This window comes from Haliotis cracherodii, unplaced genomic scaffold, assembly GCF_022045235.1.
Source record: "Haliotis cracherodii isolate W230 unplaced genomic scaffold, xgHalCrac1.p SCAF_12, whole genome shotgun sequence".
NCBI classification, from domain to species: domain Eukaryota; kingdom Metazoa; phylum Mollusca; class Gastropoda; order Lepetellida; family Haliotidae; genus Haliotis; species Haliotis cracherodii.
The window spans coordinates 23,515,176-23,537,633 of NW_027266267.1; the positions used below are offsets into that span (position 1 = coordinate 23,515,176).

Sequence of the window (22,458 nt, forward strand, 5' to 3'; positions counted from 1 at the left end):
TCATCACAGATAAACTTGTAGTTTGTCATATGGTGTCATCACAGAGAAACTTGGTGTTTTTCATGTGGTGTCATCACAGAGAAACTTGTAGTTTTTCATATGGTGTCATCACAGAGAAACTTGTAGTTTTTCATATGTTGTCATCACAGAGAAACTTGTAGTTTTTCATATGGTGTCATCACAGAGAAACTTGGTTTTTTTCATATGGTGTCATCACAGAGAAACTTGTAGTTTTTCATATGGTGTCATCACAGAAAAACTTGTAGTTTTTCATATGTTGTCATCACAGAGAAACTTGTAGTTTTTCATATGGTGTCTTCACAGAGAAACTTGGTGTTTTTCATATGGTGTCATCACAGAGAAACTTGTTTTTCATATGGGAGTTTCAGTGATCCTTTCATGCAATTCCCATCACAGTGGAATCTTTTTTCTGCAGATATTGGAGACTGATCTTTACCTGGATTTCACGTTATGAAAGTAACAGTCGTAGGTAAAAATAGCGAAGGAATTGGCATATATTCATACGATATTCAGTCGCTGAATGTCAGGTAAGGTATGAAGTCAAGAAACTTTTCGATAAAAAGTACACTGTTTCTGACGGCATTTGGAAACGACGTCTTACCTGTCATCAATTAACGACTGAACTTCATGTTACTATTCTGCAGGGCAAAGGAAAGCATACACTTGAAAATAGGATTTGACCGAACAGTATGAAAGGTTATAAAGCGCTACGAGGCTGAAATCAGTCGCCGAAACACTGCAAACGTAAGGGTCAAAACAACACGTTTGATACTCTTATGAAATACCTCACCGTCGAATTATTATTTCTTGTTTTATTTAGTTTTAGCCACCATCAAACATGGATGTATATTTTTGTTTGCCCGGCAGTATTTTAGGGATAGTTTATCTGTTTATGTGATCGGAGTATGCGTCAAAATAACCAGAGAACATAGACATCAATTGGATTGACGAGGAGAAGCCATTAAAAGCATTATCATGACCTTGATGAGTGGAATGGCAAATGGGGTAACAGTGATACACTACGACAGCAGAAATGCCAATTTGGAGTAAGGTGATTGTCAAGTAGTGATTGTGTACATCTATTGATCTATTTACATCAGTTGATTGTATATAGGTATATACGTGATATAAACTTGGAAGTGGCATCTTCCTAAGGACGTGGATGCACGTGTGTATGGCTTCTTGTACTGGTAATATATATGCCGATTTTATAGTGCTGGTCGTGCCGGAATTATGGATACCCCATCCATACACATTGTACTCACTCCGAGAGGACCAGTACATTTGACCCCAGTAACGCCGCGCGCCTGGCAAGATAAAATCAAGACCATCTTTTAACGTCTCTTGGTACGAGGCTGCCACGGGGCTCGAACCACCGACCTTCCTTTGTAGATAGGAGAAAGCACACGTCTTTTATACTTTTAGTACAGTATATAGTTGTCAAGGATTAAGAAAATGTAACTTATTAGGTACAAACGCAGATCTAAATGTCTCTGTTTTTATCAGAGAATGGTTTCCTCTGAGGCGAACGTAGAATACTAACTGTACATATTACAAAGGATATTGAACTTGTTATTTATTAACAGAATAGACCCAAAACTTAAAGTACACTTTATATGACATTAACGATACTTTTGTGAAAGTCAGCAATTAAACATAAATGCATTTAAAGGGATAATTATCCCCCATCATTGACTTGAGACACCAGGTATTCTTGAATGTTCTTCATTGATATGTATTCCTGAGATTTAGACTTTAGTCTTTTGTAAACGATATAAAACGGAGAATGGTTTCCGTTCATGAGGCTAATATAGTACAATGACTGTACGTGTTTCAATTTAACATTTGATACATCATTAAGTAAGTGACACATGACAAATATACATTTCATAGAGTATATACAATATCAACGATGATGTTAACGTTTGCAAATCATTCTGCTTTTTCTACATGGAGTGAGTGAGTTGGGTTTAACGCCGCTTTTAACAGTATTCCAGTCATATCACGGCATGTCAGCTTAATGTGGGAGGAAAGCCCGAAGTGATGCAGGTCTCAGACGTTTATCACTTCGGTGAATCCCACGAGCAAGGGTATGGTGCTGATAAACCTAGAAACATAATTGGGGTGAACCGGGATTCGAACCCACAATCATAGGTTTCTGGCGTGCCCAAGGGAGGCAACTCTGCACAGCGAATCGCGGCGCCTTAGGCGACTGGGCCACCCGTGCCCCCTTTTCTAAATGGACACAGCTTGTTACTTGAAATATTGTATCCATCACAATGTATAAGTGTTTAAACGAAGTAAATACGACCATTGTAATACACCGTGTTCCGATTTTCCGCATTTCGTCGTCGCATAAGGAACACAGCCAGGGATATTCCAATGACGATCACCAAAGACACAACCGATACCCCAGTGACGATTGGGACTGGGAACGCATAGCCATCTGAAAAAGAATAAAAAAATATTATTATAATGTTATAATGTTATAATTATAATGTTTACATAGTGGTATATATTTAGAGGTTATGATCAATGTTTTCAAATTTAATATGTATTATCAACATAATATAGAACTGTAGAATTATTACGTACATCAGGGATATTTTTAGTAAAAATAAGGCTAAAAGGCTGACACTCTCAGTGACACTTTTATGTGGCCTGTGTTCCCATTGACATGCATGTTTGCACACACGCACGCACAATCACTCACACACACACATACACACGCACTCACATGTACACGTGTGTACCTGTTGGCTCTGTATAAGTGACAATGATTGTTCCATTTGTTGTTGCTACCATTTGACCTGTTGTAGTTGTTCTCTGTTCTCCGGATTGGTTAGCTTTAAGGAGAAGAACAGAATGCATTCATAATAACGTACATAATATTATGATGATAAATAAGACTTGAATTCGTCTCAAGGGGAATGTCATACATACCTAGGTATTGGCAGACTTGAAAAAAATTGTGTCCATGCATGATATTGTAAGGTTACAAATCTAAACATAGTTCAACAGTCAGAAAAATCAGGGCCCACTTGCACAAAGCGATCTTAACGCTAAGATGATCATAACTCCCATACTTTAACCTAGGCTTACGAAAGTCTTAGCGCTAGGATCGCTTTGTGCAAGTGGGCCCAGGAAAGTAGATGTAACCGACAATCTTTTTCTTATTTGTGTTTGTTGTCTAATGCCACACTCGGCATAATTCCCTGCTTTGTAAGGGCATCCTGTGAATAATGGAGTCTGGATCAGACATGTCAGTGATTGATGTTGTGAAAAACGACCCACGCAGTCGGGGTACGACGCCACGCGATCTATCATGTCATTGAAACCTAAACCCATCACCCCTGATACTTTTGGTCGCCTCTTACAACCAGGATGGTTGGTAGAAACCTATTCTAACATGGAATCCTCATGGGGGTTAGTGATAATACATACCGAACACAACCAGTAGGTATTCATCGCCGTATGATACATTGTCAGTTGACGAAAGACTCGTTATGTAACAAGTGATCGTCCCGGCCTCAGCTGCTGTGATGTTATACACAGTAAAACTCAGTATATCATACTTAGAGAAGGAAATGATAGGCCAAAGCCTAATTCGTGCGGCATACTGAGATGAGACCTTAATTCTTACATCCTCAATGACAATTATTTCTTGACCAAAGGAATTCTTAATCAATTGGACTGCGTCACGTAAAGGAGGCAGTTTCCATCTTATTTCCAAATCATGCCCTACACTTGCTGTGGATGTCTCTTTGGTTGAAACTGAAACAAAGAAGAATCAAAAGAATTACACACATAACACCTCATTTTTCTCATTATTTGATTTAAGGATCGCCCCCAAAGCATAAAAGAATGCATCGTGTAAGACAAACAAAACTGGCATTATGCTGATCAGGTGAACGTTTTCATGTCAATCTAACACAAAGGGTGGAGTTACTTACAATTGCTGTTCAAAATGTATGGTTCACTCCATTCTGATCGAAGAGCCTGTTCCACTTCTACTCGACAGGAAAATGTATCAGATTCTCCAAACAGTGCTTGTTCCTTACGTATTGTAACCCCGCTCGAAAACCAGTCCTGATGTGATCGTGATGTGACCGAAAGGTTTGCTTGTCTTTCAATGCTGGTGTCACTTGTCCTCCAAGTCATGGATATGTTCAGTAACGAGACATCTGGAAAGATCCGGAGGTAGGCCAAACATGTCAGATTAGCATCGTGTTTACCATGATGCTGAGAGACGATGTAAGGATTCTGAAGATCTGTATCAATAGGAATGTATACAGACGGTCTTATGGATGGCTACTGGAAGAGTTGAAACCGTGAATAACAGACATAAAAATGCCAATCAGAAAGTTGGCGATATGTAAAAACAAGTGAATTAATTGAATTCACGACAGGGCATGATTCGCGTATGCTAGTAATGAATGTAAGTAGCATCGTTCTTTTAGCTATGTTGTCACGAATTAGTTTGTTTGTTGTTTAACGCAGCACTCAGCAATATTCCAGCTATATGACGGCGGACTGTATGTAAATAATCGAATCTAGACCTGGCAATCCAGTGATTGACATCATGTGCATCAATCCACGCAACTGGATACGATGACATGCAACCAAGTCAGCGAGCCTGATCACCCGATCCCGTTAGTCGACTCTTATGACAAGCATGGGTTGCTAAGACCAATTATATTCCGGATCTTTACGGGTCTAATTGGCTTCATGCTCGATTGCCTCTTATAGATGAACGTTGTCTCCGAACGTACTTCAAACATTGTGCAATGTTAAATACAATAAAATATTCTGTCAAGATCTTTAATTATTTCTTTATTTGTCTCAGTAGTAAAAAGTAAATTTCACGCGCACGTTATAAGCACCACCAGCTAAGCAGAAAATCACCCATCCCCTCGTCAGTGGGAAAAATGGATTAAATCATCCGTTTTGTTGTCAAAATGTCCTATAATTAAAAAAATATTTACTATCCCGAATACAGACCCGCCGATATGCTTAATGCATTTACTGTTAAAAACAGAAGAATATAGTCACCAAAAGTCAAGTGATAACAAGGTCTTACCAAATATGATGAGAGATTGTCCAGGACTGTTCATACCACAGTAATATTGACCAGCATCCTCATCACTTGTATTGTGAATTAAAAAGTTAACTGTGTTTTTTGCAGATGATATTAATACACCGCCAATTTTAATCTTTGATAGATTCTCTTGTCGAACGTAAACCATTGAATGGTGCGTCTTAAATATGACCCTTCCGTAAGGCGACCTCGCAGAGGTTGGTTCCTTCCCACAGCTGATGGACAGTGCAACACTGGCTCCCGAACGAGCCACTTTGTAAGATGGGGGGGGCGCTGTAACACGTTTAAAAAATTAATCAATGGCAGAGACTTTTTAAAAGACAAATACTACCTCTGGTTTACATATTAAAAGAATTAATATGTTTGGCTGTCAATGACAGGTAATGCCATTTATAGTTCCCTGACTACATGTTCAGTAAAAACAGATAACCTTCCGTGTTAATGTAGCCTAAGTGTACATGTCCGATAGAAATCAAATGAAATTTATTGATAACAGTTTGTCTCAGCCTTTTTAACCTTCAAGTTATCGTTTATATCATATATAACGTTGTCTCTGAAAATGCCAATGTCATACGATAATACAACCTGTGTATCTCACCCGTGAAAAGATGCTTCAAATTTGGGCAATAATAAATATAGATCGTGCCATATCATAAATTATAATTATGTATTAATTTACATGTTAATATATACACCGTTACTAAAAATGTGATATAATAAAGATATTTGTCACGTAAATGCATGTATATTATGCATGTATTCACATTTTACTCATCTCCTCAAATATGCAAAATGTCGTAATCAACTTACATGCAGTGCCCAGTACATACTCCTCACTCCTCATGGTTTTCATGTTCATTCCAACTCCCACATCAACATGACACATGTATCTGTTTCCTGCGTCCCTACTGTTCCCATCTCTGATCGCCAGTGTACTGTCGAAATATTCCGTTTGACGAAAAGTCCCACCACCTGAAGTTATGTTATACCTCTGTCCATTCTTCAGCACTCTGCCATTTTCCCTCCACATGATATTGAAGGAATTGGAATTCACATACTCTCCATTTGGAAGCACATAACAGGTCAAGATAGCATCCCCATCGTGTACACCATGTTTGGACACGATGTAAGGTTCCTGCATATGAGCTGGGAAAAGGGAAATAAACCTCAACAGACCACTATGACAGTAGGTTGGTTGACGTAGAGTCATCTGACTTGTCAGTTTGGTCGCTATATTTAATCATTGCTCATGGAGTATTATTGTCAGAAGTGAGAAGACTCAGGTCTTCCAAAGAAAACGAATATAAAACAAGACGACCTTACATGCGAAAACACATTGAAAGCATTAGTGAAATATAAACACGATTTACCTAGGAAACACGATCCTAACTAATACTACAATTTAGTTCGTTCTCAATCAATACACAGATTACAGAGATGATGTTCCATCATGAACCATGGACATGTTCAGGGTTCAGGTACCATTTTAGTTCCGCGTTTGAGATGTGTTCAGTAAAGAGTTATCGGGCCAGACGCCGATATAAATAAGCGGGTAAACCAAAAGTAATCTCTGCTGAAAGCAGAGTCGATTGTACGATCCCTACTGTATCATGAGCATACGTTTCTGAATCACTATCAAATAGTAACGATACTAGATGTTCGCGGAAAGGTGAGCTAGGGCAAACAATGTCAGTGTACCATTTTGTCAAGGAAAACTATGTTTCTGAAGATTAAAAAAATAAACAAAAACATACGTGCGTGCTAAGGGAACGCCAGGATATAGTAACATGTGTTTGATGTTGCTGCTGACGACACTCGAATATCAAAAAACAACTACGAAGTACTTATGTGCACTTCCTTATCTCCAATTTATAGTCATGACAACGTTTTTTCCACAAAATTATGGTGAAAAATGATATGACCCTCAGCCATGTATCAGACAGAATCAATTATCTATGTTCTATGAAGACTTTATTCTACTTACATGCAACAGGATTGGATAGAACACCGCATAAAGCTGTTGAGCAAGATATCAGTGTCCAGCAAATATTCATCCTAACGTCTGTTAGCTCCCAAAAAATCTCCCATATGGCAAAAGTCGATCACATTTGCTAGTGTTATTCAGCAGGACATACTTTTCAGAGTGAGCCGGACATATTTTGTTATAAAAATAGCTTAAATGAGATATCTATAGCTATCTCAAATAGTCAGTTCGGTGAATTCACAATCCTTATTTTCCGCATTGCATCCTTTCTGTCGTATTGTGCATCTGAAGCCTTGTCAGAGTTGGGGTAGGTCTGTTGTATCCTTTTCATTTAAGGCGTGAATTAATGTGCATATTTAGTAAGTTTGAACAAGTCCATGTTAATGATGAAAATGAGAGTAGCACCGACACTGCAGATCGTTAAAAGTGAAAGGCTGTCATAATACAACAAAATAGTATTGTTAACTAACACATAACAAAATGACAAAACAAATCGTTCTGCTCCGTATAACTTATATAACTTATGAACAAAACAGGGATGCTTGTAAGAAGTATGTGTTTACACGAACATCCAGAAGGTGACAATAATCTTACATTGTTGTTCAAAGCCCCAATCAGCAGTATTCTAGCTACATGACGTCGGTCTGTACAAAACTTAGTCTTGACTACTTAGACCAATGATCGAAATTGTGAGCACCGACTGATGTCTAAATATGAATGAAACATAGTACTTCTTGTTAATTACAAGTACCAGAATGGACACTCCCCTGCCCGTTGTTTCAGTTGGAAAGTTGGATAACATCTTCCGGGTTTAAAAAAACCTCCTTTCTTAGAAACAGAGGAGTCGACATACTTAATGCATTTACAGTTTAAAAGTAGAAGAATATAGTCACCCAAAGGACTATATATGTCCTGTGATCAGAAGTTCTTTCCCAAATATGATGAGAGATTGTGTAGGACTGTCCATACCACAGTAATATTGACCTGCATCCGCGTAACTTAAGTTGACAATTACAAAGTTGATTGCAGTTTTTGCAGATGTTATTATACTCCGACCACTTTAATCCTTAATACATTTCTTATGACCGTTGACCATTGAATGGTGCGTCTTAAATATTACCCTTCCGTAAGGCGACCTCACAGACGTTGGTTCCTTCCCGTAGAGTGTTACACTGGTCCCTGAACGAGCTACTTTGTGAGATGAAGACGCTGTAACATGTTTCAAAATGTTTTCAAATGTTTTCAAATGTTAAAGACAAATATTATCACATTAAAAAAGATATTGCTAATGCCTCATGAAATGGAAAAGTGTGGTGTCTAGCATGAAAATATATAAATCGAAGAATATACCAGAAATAAATATGCCCTGCAACAAAAGTTTCTGGGATGTGATATAAAACAAGAACCTGATCAAAGTAGACGCACACATCTGAAAGAATTCCTATTTTCAATGACAAGCAAAAACAAGTACTGGTGAATATTATTATCACTGACTTAATTACTTTCACCACTGTTTTTGTATGTCATACTGCCACTCAATTATGTACTGCTATTATTATTATTGCTGTGCAGTAATTTTTATTGATTTGTAAGCCTAATTAATGTTATAATACAATTGTTGATTTATACCATTTCTTTTTTATTTGTTGGTTTCACGCTGAATTCTTTTACGTAAAATGTTCTGGGTTAACTTATTGTTTCAATTCTAAAATCAGCACTATATTTTGATGAACGTGGATGTTATACGCTCAATGAGAAGGATAACTGTGTCGAGAATGAACGTGTAGTGATCCTGACAAACCTGAATGACAGTTGAAAACTGAAAATGTTTACTCCACCATTGTTCAACTTGCAATTATATGACGGGTGTTGGCATTTTTCATTCAGGATGTGAATCAATGATCATCTGTTGCCACTCTCTAGATTACACTATCATTGAAAACATAATCTTGTGTTCTGTTTTTATCGATCATCAAGCTCTACCTGTACGTCCTGCCGATCAGTGTAGTACTATATGTAACTCCAGATACGCGTGGGCTAATAGGAAAGCCAACGAATCAGTATATATTAACATGCGTCCGACTTAGCTGATGACGCTTTAATAATAACTCGAATCTACGAACTACTTATGTGCGCTGGCAAGTCTCCAATGTGTAGCCACATATAAAGTAGATTCCACGAACTTAATGTTGTGTATTTATTAACGTTGACAGCTGAAATAAATCCACTAGCAGAAACACAATAGTAAAAATACATCGCCTGATGTTTCAATGATATATATATAGAGAATGAATTATTGTCATATCAAATTACATAATTATCTAGTGAAAGTTTTTTCATGATTCTCAAAACCATGTTTTTATTTATTTTCAGATATAAAGGGTATATTTTAAGACAAATACGTCATGTCATTACTCAATTCATAACTTCAGAATCTGCGAAGAAATGATTACATGTTAAGAGCAACTCTGGTGATAAAATGTAGCATTCTGTCAATCAACGCCTGTGTCATATATATATATATGAGTATATATATACACACGCACACACACACGCACGCACACACACACACACACACACACACACACACACACACACACACACGCACGCACACACACACACACACACACTCACACTCACACTCACACACTCTCTCTCACACACACACACACACTGCACTTCATTTTTGTCACTGATGCGAAGGTCATCCTTGTTATCATACAGTGGGTAGTGTTTTGTCACTCTGAATCTGTATGCAAATATCTAAATATGAAACAGATTAGGGCGGTCTCACTGGTCTCCTTTATTTCTAGTTCAGGTAGGTAAATCGGTGGAAGGGAATTGGCTATTTGATGGTTATTGAACGGTATCAGATCATTGATATACCTTGAGCTTAAGTTTAACTTGGCCAAATCATTAGTTTTGACTTTGTCGATCCGAGCAGATATCCCGAGAAAGTATATTACAATGAAGATTGCCTCACCAACATAAATTTATATATATTGATAAATGTTTTAAAATGGTTGTTGCATTTGATGATAGCATAATTATAAGCATCTTACATTTGCTGGATACTCATAAAATTGTATATGAATGTCGCAATGCTTTATATTTTTATAGAAATGAGTGAGAAGTGATATTCATATTCTGTATATGGCAGTTTACAGATATTGCACAATCTCTCATTTCCAGTTTCTCCAATATACCTGCCAGTTTCTACTCGTAGTTTATGAGAACCCAATCGAAACAACTAAGCAAGTTTCAAATATTTGACAACGATTGTTCATCACATGGCTTTGAACAAGGAGTATCAAAATATCTGTGTGCCCTTCGCTAATGCAGAATGTCAGGCTTGTTGATACGAAACTTTTAGTCTATATAAAAATTAATTTCGAACCGTCTGTTCTTGCAAAACAAATCCGAATCCACAGAGCTGTGATGTGTTTTTAATCCCAGTTGCCCAGCTTTTGCAACAATTACTTTCCATTAGTATAATCATTGTATAACATTTCTTGACAAAACGCTCATTTGACATTTTCAATACTTTACACCAATATTTCATAGACCTATTGATGATACCAATATGCAATGGATATCTTCAACATTCGCCTCGCACAACATGCGAGAATAAATACCTAAATATCGTTTACAAGCTGCTAAATGTACAATTTATATTTCCTTAACAACATTCAGTCCCCGTATTACGGCACCGTATTATTAAATAGGAAAAATATCTTAAAGATCAAGTCAAAAGAAAACGAATGTGACCTAAATATACCAAATGATACTTGCTTAGCCTGATATATGCTTGGTCTGTACTAATGATCTACCGGAAAAAAAAAAAACAGCGAGAAGGGGAGCGCAATTGGTACCCGGGGGGACGCCTACGTATTGCCTAAATGTCTTACCCCCAAATGTTACATAGATATTATCAATGAGAAAGACTAGCTTTTCCATATTGTTTTCTCAGTAGACTGCAGATTGCATTTGCTTTCATGTTTGACTTATTATCCTGAGCCTCTGAAGATAGATATGTAACTATATCTACGTTCACCACATTTTGTAACAAAAGCCCCATGGATCAAGGAATGAAGTGTTTCCTCTAGTTGGTCACACCCGCCGCTTCACCGTGAAGACCCGGGTTAGAATTGGTCATCTTCAACCAATACTTGTAAGACTATCGGGATCGAGTAGCAAGGATTGCTGACTTGGTTGAGGCATGTCAACGTATACCAACTGCGAAGATCGATGCTCTTGATGTCAGTAACCTGTTCGCCCTGATCATGTTACCAAGGTGTTTCAGCACAACACCCGCACTACCTTCATCACATCGGGATTTCCTCACACATCAAACAGACACGCCTTGATATAACAGAAATACTCTGCAAAGCGGCGTAAAACCTAACAGTCGCATTTACTCACAATCAGGAAGTAAACGTTTAACAAAGACTTCAAAGGAGGAAGTATTACTTTATTCTATACATGGAATTCATGTCACTACTGAGCTAATATACAGCTAGTTGCAACAGCATTATATGAGTAGATAAATAGTCGAACACAGGCATTTCGTTCTTTACGTATCTTGCAATATTTGGTCTTGTACATATACCACAGAGATACGAAACAGAATACCCATGATTCAACCAAAATCAAACACAGCCTAATTAAAGCAATGGAAGGAAGTCACTCGTCCGTCCGTCTTCATTTCCTGGTTGCTATAAGGCTGAACATCCCTGATAATCTCTCTCTCTCTCTCTCTCTCTCTCTCTCTCTCTCTCTCTCTCTCTCTCTCTCTCTCTCTCTCTCTCATTCTCTCTCTCTCTCACTCTCCGCTTGCTGGCTTTTTAATATGAAGTTATTCGTCTCTTGATCAATAAACCGTTTGCATGTCCACCCTTAACTTGTGCTGACCATCCCTGGGAAGCAGTACACACATATCCCTTGATTACATCATCTGTTACCAAGTAGGGGCGGTGGGGTAGCCTAGTGGTTAAAGCGTTCGCTCGTCACGCCAAAGACCCGGGTTCGCTTCCCGACATGGGTACAATGTTAGAAGCTCTGGTGTCCCCCGCCTTGATATTGATGGAATGTTGCTAAAACGGCGTAAAACCAAACTCACTCACTCACTAACTCACTGTACTATAACAATTCCTGTACAACTTGAATCATGTCTGAACTGGCCCCTGACCTGACTGATACTAATATTCAAATCAGTTCATTTGGGCAGATACACAATGTATATACCTTTCTTTTTGCAAGATGCACATTCCATTGTATTGTTAATATGCACGTAGTGTGATAAGAACGGATGCATCTAAATGCATTTGGTGAAAGTCATATCGAATTTTACATTGTCTAATGATCTATTCACTGAGATCATATAGTAAGCCGGAAAATGAAATCGGATCAGAAAACAAAAAGGAACCAATGTTTAGTTACACGGAAATACAAAGGCTTTGTATGTGTTATATGTAACTATGCCATGTGCAGTAAAACACGAAACGATTTAGCTGATTCATTGCTGTCACCATTGAGCACACAGGGAAGTATTCACCTCACATTTGTTGAACACATAATTTCTTATTTTAGACGAGTAAAACTTCATATTGTTATCAAGTTTGATTAACGCGACATGTGTTTATATTCTGTCCTGAAACAAATTGATTCCCATTGTCTTTGCTTCCCGATTTCAAGACATAATCATCATAGCTCGATACTCAGTATTACAGTATTACGGAATTATTTAGTTATAATGATTCAGCTATGGTGGAAAGAATAACAGAAAATGAATTCATAATGTGTCCGCACGTTCGTTTTGTTTACAGCACACAGGAGGAAAACATGGTCACAACCACGCATCCGGCAAACGCTGAGGCTGAGAACACGCGTCCATCTGGAACACAACAAGACAAAAAATGTTAACATGAAACAGGCACCTGCATCGTTAACCCTTCACCTACATGTAAAGACGTATTACGTAATAGTACACATTATGCAAATACTATAAAATCCATGTTATATTTCAAAGGCAAAACAACACAGTGCGTGTACGCTACGCAACTCGTGAAAATATCTCCCTATTCTCTGTCACGAGATGAGAAAAACATGATATTTCACTCCACACATGAAATATCCTCTTAATTATATACTTTTTGTGTAGTATTCTCCGTAAAATTAAGCATTTCATTATAAATGTAAAATGAAGGGTCAAGCAAACTATTTGTCATACATTTCGATATGATGAAATATACATGCAGTATATTCTTCAAAATATATTCTTGAAAACTAGAAGGCCGTACAAAAACTGCGCTTTGCAGTCTCGATTGACGAGTTAAGTGAGACTGAGTGAGTGAGTGAGTTGGGTTTTACCCCGCTTTTAACAGTATTCCAGTTACATCACGGCGTGTCAGCTTAATGTGGGAGGAAAGCCCAAAGTGATGCAGGTCTAAGACGTTTACCACATCGGTGAAACCCAGGAGCACGGGTATGGTGCTGACAAACCTAGAAACATAATTGAGGCGAACCGAGATTTGAACCCACAATCATAGTTTTCTGGCGTGCCCAAGGGACGCAACTCTGCACAGCGAATCGCGGCGCCTTAGACGACTGGGCCCCCCGTGCCCCCCGATTTAGGTGAGAAATTAACAGTTGATAGCGAAACATTATCGAGAGAACCACAAATGGATAGACGTGATATTAACTCCATAAATGACCATCTGTCATTATTTTGCCATGTCAACGTGGAACTAACGTCAAGGACGTCAACAGTGAGTGTACGGGCCAGACACCTACGATAAATGGAGACAAGTAAAGGGGAGGTAACTCTTGTATGACAATAGTTCCGTCAAAGTCTTATGTTCACTGCAGTGAAATATCTGGCGTTATGTTCACTGCAGTGTTAAGTTCACTGCAGTGAAATATCAAGTGTTATGTTCACTACAATGAAAATATCACTTTTCTAAACTTCAGAAAACGCAGTCTTTCTCTCTTAAGTATATAATAAAGTGCTGGATTAAGGTTGGATTAAGGTGAGGATTCTCCAGGACATTTTGTTAAGATATAAATTAAATGATTCTTGAGAGGAGGGGGTGTCGCATTCATATTGAGTCGCATTTTTGGCGAGGGGCCAGCGGTCGCATTAATTTCACGTTTTACAGTATACTCTTCACGATTACAGTTTAACGGACCTGCAGGTGATACAGTGTTGGGAGGGTTCGCTGCTGGTTCCTTGTTCAAGCTGCAGGTCTGATTCCCATCATCGGTGTTGCTTGTCCTTGACATGTCTGTAAGTAACAGTTGGGTGTAGACATGACTGTATTCATTGAGTTCACAACATTTCTCTTTTACTTCAGCTTCACACATTATGGTTGTGAGAAGCAAGCTGATATGGTATTGTTTATTAACTATAGTGTGCAAGAATTGAATCAAAGAGCAGCTGTGACACGAAATTTACTGTTTAAAAAATATAATGTGTTGTGAACTATTATGCTTTGCCTGGACATTGGACACGAATTTTGAATTGAAAGCTGAATAAATGCATGTTCACTAACGCCCTCAGAAATATTCTAGGTAAATCAAGGACGACATACTGTACATCATCCAGTCTCCACTAGTGGTTGACATTACGAGCAGAAGTTACAAATTAATTGTTGTTTTAGTTAGGATACCCTTGTGTTTTCGACGCACCTGTGCTAACAAGGTCGAGGCGATGTCCGCAACCAGAAACTCGACTTCCATCTGCCTTGGTACAGTAGTACATGCCTACGTCGCTGGATGTAACATTGTTCAGCACAATGTGGGCGGTGGTAGATGAAGAGGAGCTGACAACTTGTGCAATCCTCCATCTCAGGGTGTCACTGCGCCAAGCGTAGATTTTGGAAGGGTTCACACTGATGACGGTTTCATCAGCAGGAGACTTGATATTCACATCTGACACAATCAGGGGCATGTTCCAGGTCATCACGGCGTTAGTTCCCTCGCGAGCATATGTGACGTCCTTGTGCTCTGATCTGGAATCTATAAAGCACTAATGTACATGCTAAACAACTTTCAGTTTAAACCGTTAACATTGTGAACATTGTTATGGATATACCTGTATGCATTCATTTATTGTAGATAACTACATAAAAGATGTAGGCTAAAGGGCAATAATTTGCAACAAATCACAAATAGCTAGTTATACAGTAAGCTACGGTTATAACGAACACAAAAGAATCACTAATCTTAGTTTGTAATAACCGTAGTTCGTTATAATCACACACACACACACACACATATATATATATATATATATATATATATATATATATATATATATACAACAAATGGCCGGGAATAAAGTTCGTTATATCGGTCAGTTCGTTATAAGCGTGTTCGTTATTAACGTAGTTTACTGTACAGGGAATGATACAATTATTATTCAAGCCTACATAAATTGCAGGGGCGGTGAGTTTGTCCGAAGGTTTTGGACTTCGCTCTTCACGCCAAAGGCCCGATTTCGAATTATTGCCTGGGTACACCTAATTTCCTGGTGTCCCCCTCCGGAATATGGCAGAAATATGACTAAAGGCGCGTTAAACCGCACTCACCCACATAACGTGTATGTTTGATTATTTCTAAGTAAGGTGCACATAGTTTAATGATGTGAATGCGGGAAACATTTGCTTACAGTCCAGGCAATCGGACTTTCATTTTGTGGAAGCCTCGGTGGCTGAGGGGGTTAGATCGCTGACTTTGTGTGCTGGCGATTAAGTACCTTACTCTGACAGTGTGGATTCGAATCCCAACGGGACTCAGCCCCCCCAAAGTACGAGAATCTGTACTTTACAAAGAAAGTTTCATCCAAAATATAACATTTGTTACATTTGACCACTTTCTAAATGGCATTGCGTGTTTACAATTCACAAAGCCGAACGTTCAAGGTCATTGCATTGTGTTTCCTTTCACATCCACTTCAATGTCATTAATTCATTATAATGAACACTATGTACATGTGCATGCGACAACCAGCTACTTACAGTCCTTTCCCAGGACATATTCCTCGCTCCAGCTGGACCTTATCTGACCCTCAAATACAGCTTGACACGAGTATCGGTGTCCGCAGTCCTTCTTCTCGACACCGGTGATGGTCAGATTACTATAGAAATATTTCCATGTGTTCCAAATCATCATATTTGCGATCATATTATACCTCTCGCCTTCAACCAGTGTTACATCGTCCTCCCGCCAGGTGAATCTTATTTCCAAATGCCGGTTTTTTGGTAGGATGGATGTGTAACATGACAGACGGACACTGCTGCTTCCTGGCGCCACTGTGTCCGGGACCAACGTGAAATGTGTGTGAACCTCTGGAAAGACAGAATAGACATGTCAACATAAACTCAGATTCATGCTTCCGCGAACACCTGGTGTCATCACTGATTTTCAGTAACCCAGTCATATCATTTTCACCTTTTTTCCTGTACCGCCCTATGGGAGTCCTTTCGGCGGATAATCTGCGTTGACATTATCTATTTAATGGATTGAAATGTTTGTATAACTTACGCCGCAATCGGCAAAAGTGTAGCTATATTATTTCTGCCTGTCAGTAATCATATCTGGGAGACAACCCAGTGATTGATATAGGGGACAACGGAAACGCTGGCGGGATACAATGACACACCATTAGCCACCCGAACCACCCGCCCTACCACCCGATCAATTTCTGACAACCACTAAGGTGCGGGAATCCATTCTTGCTCGGAACTCCGCATGTATATTTGAATGAGAATGAACATAAGAACTTCATTGTGCAACCGGTATAATCTACTATAATCCTTTATAGATCTCAGATAAACATTCAGATCGCAACAGGTAAGACACGTTATTCAAACAACCAATTGTGAATGTCTGAATGTACTGTTAACAATGGCCTATAGCATACAGCTTATATACGTAATTCAAGAACATATTAAAAATAATCATTTGTTTTCATGTCTGGTGCTTACGTATGACATCAAGATCCACTCCACACTCGGGAATCCAGTTTCTGCCTGGGCCACTTCTGAAGCATCTGTACCTCCCAGCATCAGTCAGCTGAACATCACGTAGAATGAACCTGAACACACCAACGCCCTGTGACGTTAGGTTACCAGTGAATTGTATTCTCTTTCCAAAATTGTGTTCTAACGTTGTGTAATCAGTAACGTTAAGTAAATTTTTGTTCTGGGACTCATCCTTGACGGTGAATTCTCGGACACCTGGCGGGTACTGAGTCCAGGACAAGGTCACACTATGCCCTTGGCGACCATATACGGTTGATGTTGCTGAAACAGAATTATCAGTTGTCAAAGTTTACTGATCCAGTTACGATTATACGATTCATTTGATAAATATGTCGTTTCATAACAAATCTTATCTGATATTTATTTTATCAACGGCTTTAGCTTTCTGGACGTTCACACAATCAACATTATATCTGTCCAAATTTTGTCAAACCACAGTTTTCGAAAAAGCAGCAAACTAACGTCCTGTGATAAATGAATATGTATAGTTATGTTCGATAATATTGACAAAAACGATATATATTAATACCAGAAAGTACTTATTTCCTTCTACATGTTGGTAATTAAATGAAACTACAGACCTCATATCCCTCACCCTCTGTGGAAAATGTATGCTAGATCAGTGCCCCCTTGATATGACATCAGTGAATTCCAACAGTATTAATTTCATATGCTTTTAAACGATGTTCCATGGCGAATGCCTAGGAGAATCTATACTGACGTTTAACTTGTCCCCAGTCTCGTACCATGAGTAAACGAGGCTGCGCTAATATTAATGCTTATAATGCTGCACACGTACTCACCTTCCGAATTATGAAATATTCCCAAATGAAACGAATATACCATACAGACACTTATGGTTCCGAACATAGAAGGCTTCATATTGGTGTCAGAACTGACGACGTTTTAAAGCAAACACACTAACTACTGAAACGATGTCCTTAAAACTAATGAATACCTCCTTCAACTGATCGTTCGTTATATGCCTTCCTCGTTTGGGTCAAATGCTTTATACATTTCTCGATGAAAACGAAACAGAGTTGAGTGGAAGTTTTCTGTTTCCGGGTTGCATATTAAAACACTCAGAGCTGTTATGAAAAGATGACGATTCTATATATAACCTCTCATCACAATTAGGAATAAGAACCTGCTTTTAGATTTTAACCACTAGGCTACCCGACCGCTCCTAATTTATAAAGTATGATGCATCCTTGATGACTTTCAAGCAGGCAATTGTTTTACTATTGCATTGGAATTTTTAAAATATCACGAGGAATACCAAATGTCTTTTTAAATGGTCAACATAAATATGGGAGCGTGCGTGCGTAAGTGCGCGCGCGCTTGTGTGTATGTGTGTGTGTGCTTGTGTGCGTGTGTCTGTCCTGAGTTTGTGTGCCTTAGTTTTTACGTGAGTTTCAGTGTGAATGTTACTCTGTGTGTGTGTTTATGTGAATTTGTGTGTGTTTCTGTTTGTGTGTGTATGGTAGTATTTGTGTGAGTATGTGTATATATGTGTTTGTGTGAATTTGTGTGTAGGTTTGTGTATGTGTGTGCATGTTTGTATGTGAGTGTGTGAATGAGGTGTGTGAGTAATGTATGCATGTCGTACAAGGCCTACATAGGACCGAGCTGGACAGGCTGGGTTGACTTTGATTCATGGTACCCTGCTCAAAATATCAACGACTGGTGTGTCTGGTCTATTACTCAATTATTCACACACTATTGTAATTGGTGAAACAGAACTACATAGCTAAACAACAAACAAAAAAACTGTACGTTGGGGTACAACATAACCGCACTCAGCAATATTCCATCTGCAGGACGGAGGTCTGTATATAATCAAATCTGGTCAGGACAATCCAGTGATTAACATCATGAGCATCGATTTACCCATAGGATATGATGACATGCATCATTCCAATCAGCAAGACGGACCCCCGGTCACGTTAGTCGCCTCAATGACAATGTCGGGTGTTGCTGAATTCCACCTCTGAAACTGATCTCCGCAGGGTAATGCATGCAGATTCCGAGGATGGAACATGAACACATGCTTCACAAGACGCCAGAAAACGTCAACGACAGCTGTAGAAATTGTTGTCCTGGTTGTCGGTTCAGCTTGATTATGTGTGCTAGTTTCAGTCCCTCGTCGGTGAGACATCTGCTATTACAGATTTACATTGCCTGCTTCCTTGCAATATTGTCGCTTTCATCGACCTGGTATTGCTACAAAAGTTTCCCTATTCACAAGTCAATGGAAATCGATAATAGAGAATGCAAAAGTCAATTGGGCATTGTTTGTGAGGCAAATGTTATTTAATACCGGTTTTTCGTATGTGTGGTTATTCCAAGATGTTGTGATAAGAACATGTTTTTATCTGCATTAAAAAGACGCCTAACATCATGGTATCAGAGTCGTCGTCTTTTTAGTGAAACCTGTGATATTATTATGCTAATAGAAAATCTCTTCTGCAACCCGAATTATACATAACAGTATACGAGACAAACGATCAGTTAGAGCAATGTGTAAATTTCGAATATCTCTTCACAACTTTCGAGTCAACATTATTCGTAAAAGGTCATTGTTAAATATACCTCATACAGAATATGGATGTAAAGTATGTGACTTTCATGTAGTAGAGGATGAAAACCTTGCTTTTTAGTATGTAAAAAAAATATATTACTTGATATTTTGTTTTTACCTCATTACAGAAATATTATAAAGGTAATATTACGCTTACAAATTTATTTAAATCATGTGATATTAATGTACTAAGCTTGACAGCTTTATATTTATGTAAATTATTTAAAATGAGATCAACAGATGTAACCATGTGACCTAAAATGTTATTTATCTTACAACTGTACTATGGCCTGAGTTACGAAATAAACTTGATTGATAGTGGAAAAAGAACGTAATACAGAACTGAAACAAGACTATTGTGAATGAAATTTGTTAATGTACAGACGTGAAACGAATGAACAGGACATTATTTGTATCGTGAGAAATTAGAATAGTGAAATGCATTGCCTCATCTGACGTGAACAACTGTAGAAAGAAGTGCCCGGTAATAGCTATATCTTTAGTGTGTAGGCTGGTGACAAGCGCTCTGTTAGCTATGACATCTGCTACAACTGAAAAAAAACAGTCATGTAATTCCATGCACCACCTGCTCATATCGGCGTTCAAAACAACCTTGTATTGGAAACAAATACCAGGATAAAATCTGAAAGTCACCTTACAAAAGAGTAAAAATCAATATTCTAAAAAAATGCTTATGTTTTTGTTTTTGTTGTTGTTTTTTGTTGTTGTTTTTGTTTAACGCAGCACTCAGCAATATTCCAGCTATATGACGGCGGTCTGTAAATAATCGAGTCTGGACCAGACATTTTAGTGACTGACATCATGAGCATCGATCCACGCAATTGGGATTGATGATATGCATCAACCAAGTCAGCGAGCCTGACCACCCGATCCCGTTAGTCGCCTCTTACGACAAGCATAGTCGCATCTTTGGGCAAGCATGGGTTGCTGAAGACCTATCCTTACCCGGATCGTCACGAGTGGAATACATTAAACTACGGTTATAACGAACATGCTTATAACGAACTGACGGATATAACGAACTACTTTTTTGGTCCCGACTATTTGCTTTAGTTATGCTGTATATATGCTTATAACGAACTACGGTTAAAACGAACTAAAATTAGTAGTCCCTTTGAGTTCGTTTTAACCGTACTTTACTGTACTAATGAATGAATTTTTAAGCACATGTTAAACGTATGAACAGGAAATTAGTGGCTGATGTTTTTTCGGAAGTTAAGTTATACAACAGGAGCACACTGAAAAACTCATTGTTCTATACAGGGAAGTATTATTTGATATAATGCGAAGTTTAGGATCACAACCAACAGACTTCGGTCCATGCAGACAGCAGAAGTACGAAAGTCCGGATCCAATGGCCCCTTGTAGAGTGATCTACATGTAAGTTCAGTTGCTGGCGATCTTTAACCTATCTTTATGATGTATTGTCATGTACGGTGATATATTTTGATGGTTACAATATAATTTTAAATATGAATCTGTGATAAGTTATTTAACTCTCCTTTGGTGACAGGTTTCTATATAGTCTAATTGTATTTATAATATGTAACATTCAATAGTCACGATGTGGCTGAAATAATGCCATTGTGAATGTAAATATTAAAACACACTCATTCACCATTATTCGTCAATGAATAAAACTAATGGTCAGTTTTAGTAGAAAAATGTGCTGGTGCTGACAAACATAAAATCATCGTAGGGGGAATCTCGGGTTCTAGCAAAGATCAACGGATTTTAGCACGTCTAAGGCGTGTGAGTGAGTTGGGTTCAACACCGCTTTAACAGTATTCCAGTTTTATCACGGCGTCTCAGTTTAATGTGGGAGGAAAGCCCGAAGTGATGCAGGTCTCAGACGTTTACCACTTCGCTGAAACCCACGAGCACGGGTATGGTGCTGACCAACCTAGAAACATAAACAGGGCGAACCGGGATTCGGACCTACATTCATAGGTTTTTGGCGTACCCAAGGGACGCAACTCTGCTCAGCGAATCGCGGTGCCCTAAGCGTCTTGGCCACCCGTGCCCCCGGCACGTCTAAGGACGCAGATCACGACCGCCAAATGCGGCACCGTTGACGACTTGCCACCACTGGCCCCTACAATGTCTACTCTATTTTCAAAATTTATCTTGACCTGGGAAAGAACTAAAGCACCGAATGGTATTTATTTCGTATGAAACACGATTTCTTTAAATCGTTCCGTGTATTAATATTCCAACGAAAGGCTTTGTTTCTCCTCACAAAGTATTCATACTGAATCCGATTATCATGTGACATAGTTCATAACTGTACCATGTTATATTTATTGGGCTATACTTTCAATTGCATATTCTCCCGCTAGCGTGATATGATGTGACTGAGGTCTTGCGACTTTCTCTAGAAACATCATAACTCCCTGCATTATTAATTAGTTCAGCAGCGAACCTTTCAACGCTTCAACACGGTAAATGTCAATTTGTAAATGATACATATTTGCTCTATTGCTTTTCATGAAATCTTCCTACTTCTAAGGTGTAATTGATATCAACTTTACAGTTAAACACACATTAATGTTGATACATTATTTAATTGTAAAACCTTTTCAGACAATCATTTGCATTCCAATATGTGTTTGTGATAGATTTTTACGTTTATATGGTGGCGTGTTTGCGTGCGTGTGTGTATACTTGAATTTATCCGAACTTCTGTCGGTTTTAACAGTCCCCTAAATTA

General features: G+C 38.5%; 1 protein-coding gene across 1 annotated transcript; it reads right to left on the reverse strand.

The window, feature by feature from the left end:
- Positions 1-12,877: 12,877 nt before the first annotated feature.
- Positions 12,878-18,081, reverse strand: LOC139458271 (uncharacterized). The gene is made up of 6 exons (XM_071239649.1): positions 17,950-18,081; positions 17,090-17,407; positions 16,121-16,450; positions 14,790-15,119; positions 14,291-14,386; positions 12,878-12,996 (listed from the first exon to the last, which is right to left on the reverse strand). The coding sequence occupies exons 1-6, from the start codon at positions 18,026-18,028 to the stop codon at positions 12,923-12,925; spliced, it is 1,227 nt and encodes a 408-aa protein (XP_071095750.1). The 5' UTR covers positions 18,029-18,081; the 3' UTR covers positions 12,878-12,922.
- Positions 18,082-22,458: the final 4,377 nt, after the last annotated feature.

Excerpts from the sequence above, each read along its gene's own strand:
- LOC139458271 (XM_071239649.1), bottom strand. The coding sequence starts at position 18,028 with ATGAAGCCTTCTATGTTCGGAACCATAAGTGTCTGTATGGTATATTCG. Across the intron at positions 16,451-17,089 it reads AGTGGATCTTGATGTCATAC|AGGTTCACACACATTTCACG; the intron begins GTAAGCACCAGA and ends CTGTCTTTCCAG. Across the intron at positions 12,997-14,290 it reads CAACACTGTATCACCTGCAG|ATGGACGCGTGTTCTCAGCC; the intron begins GTCCGTTAAACT and ends GTTGTGTTCCAG.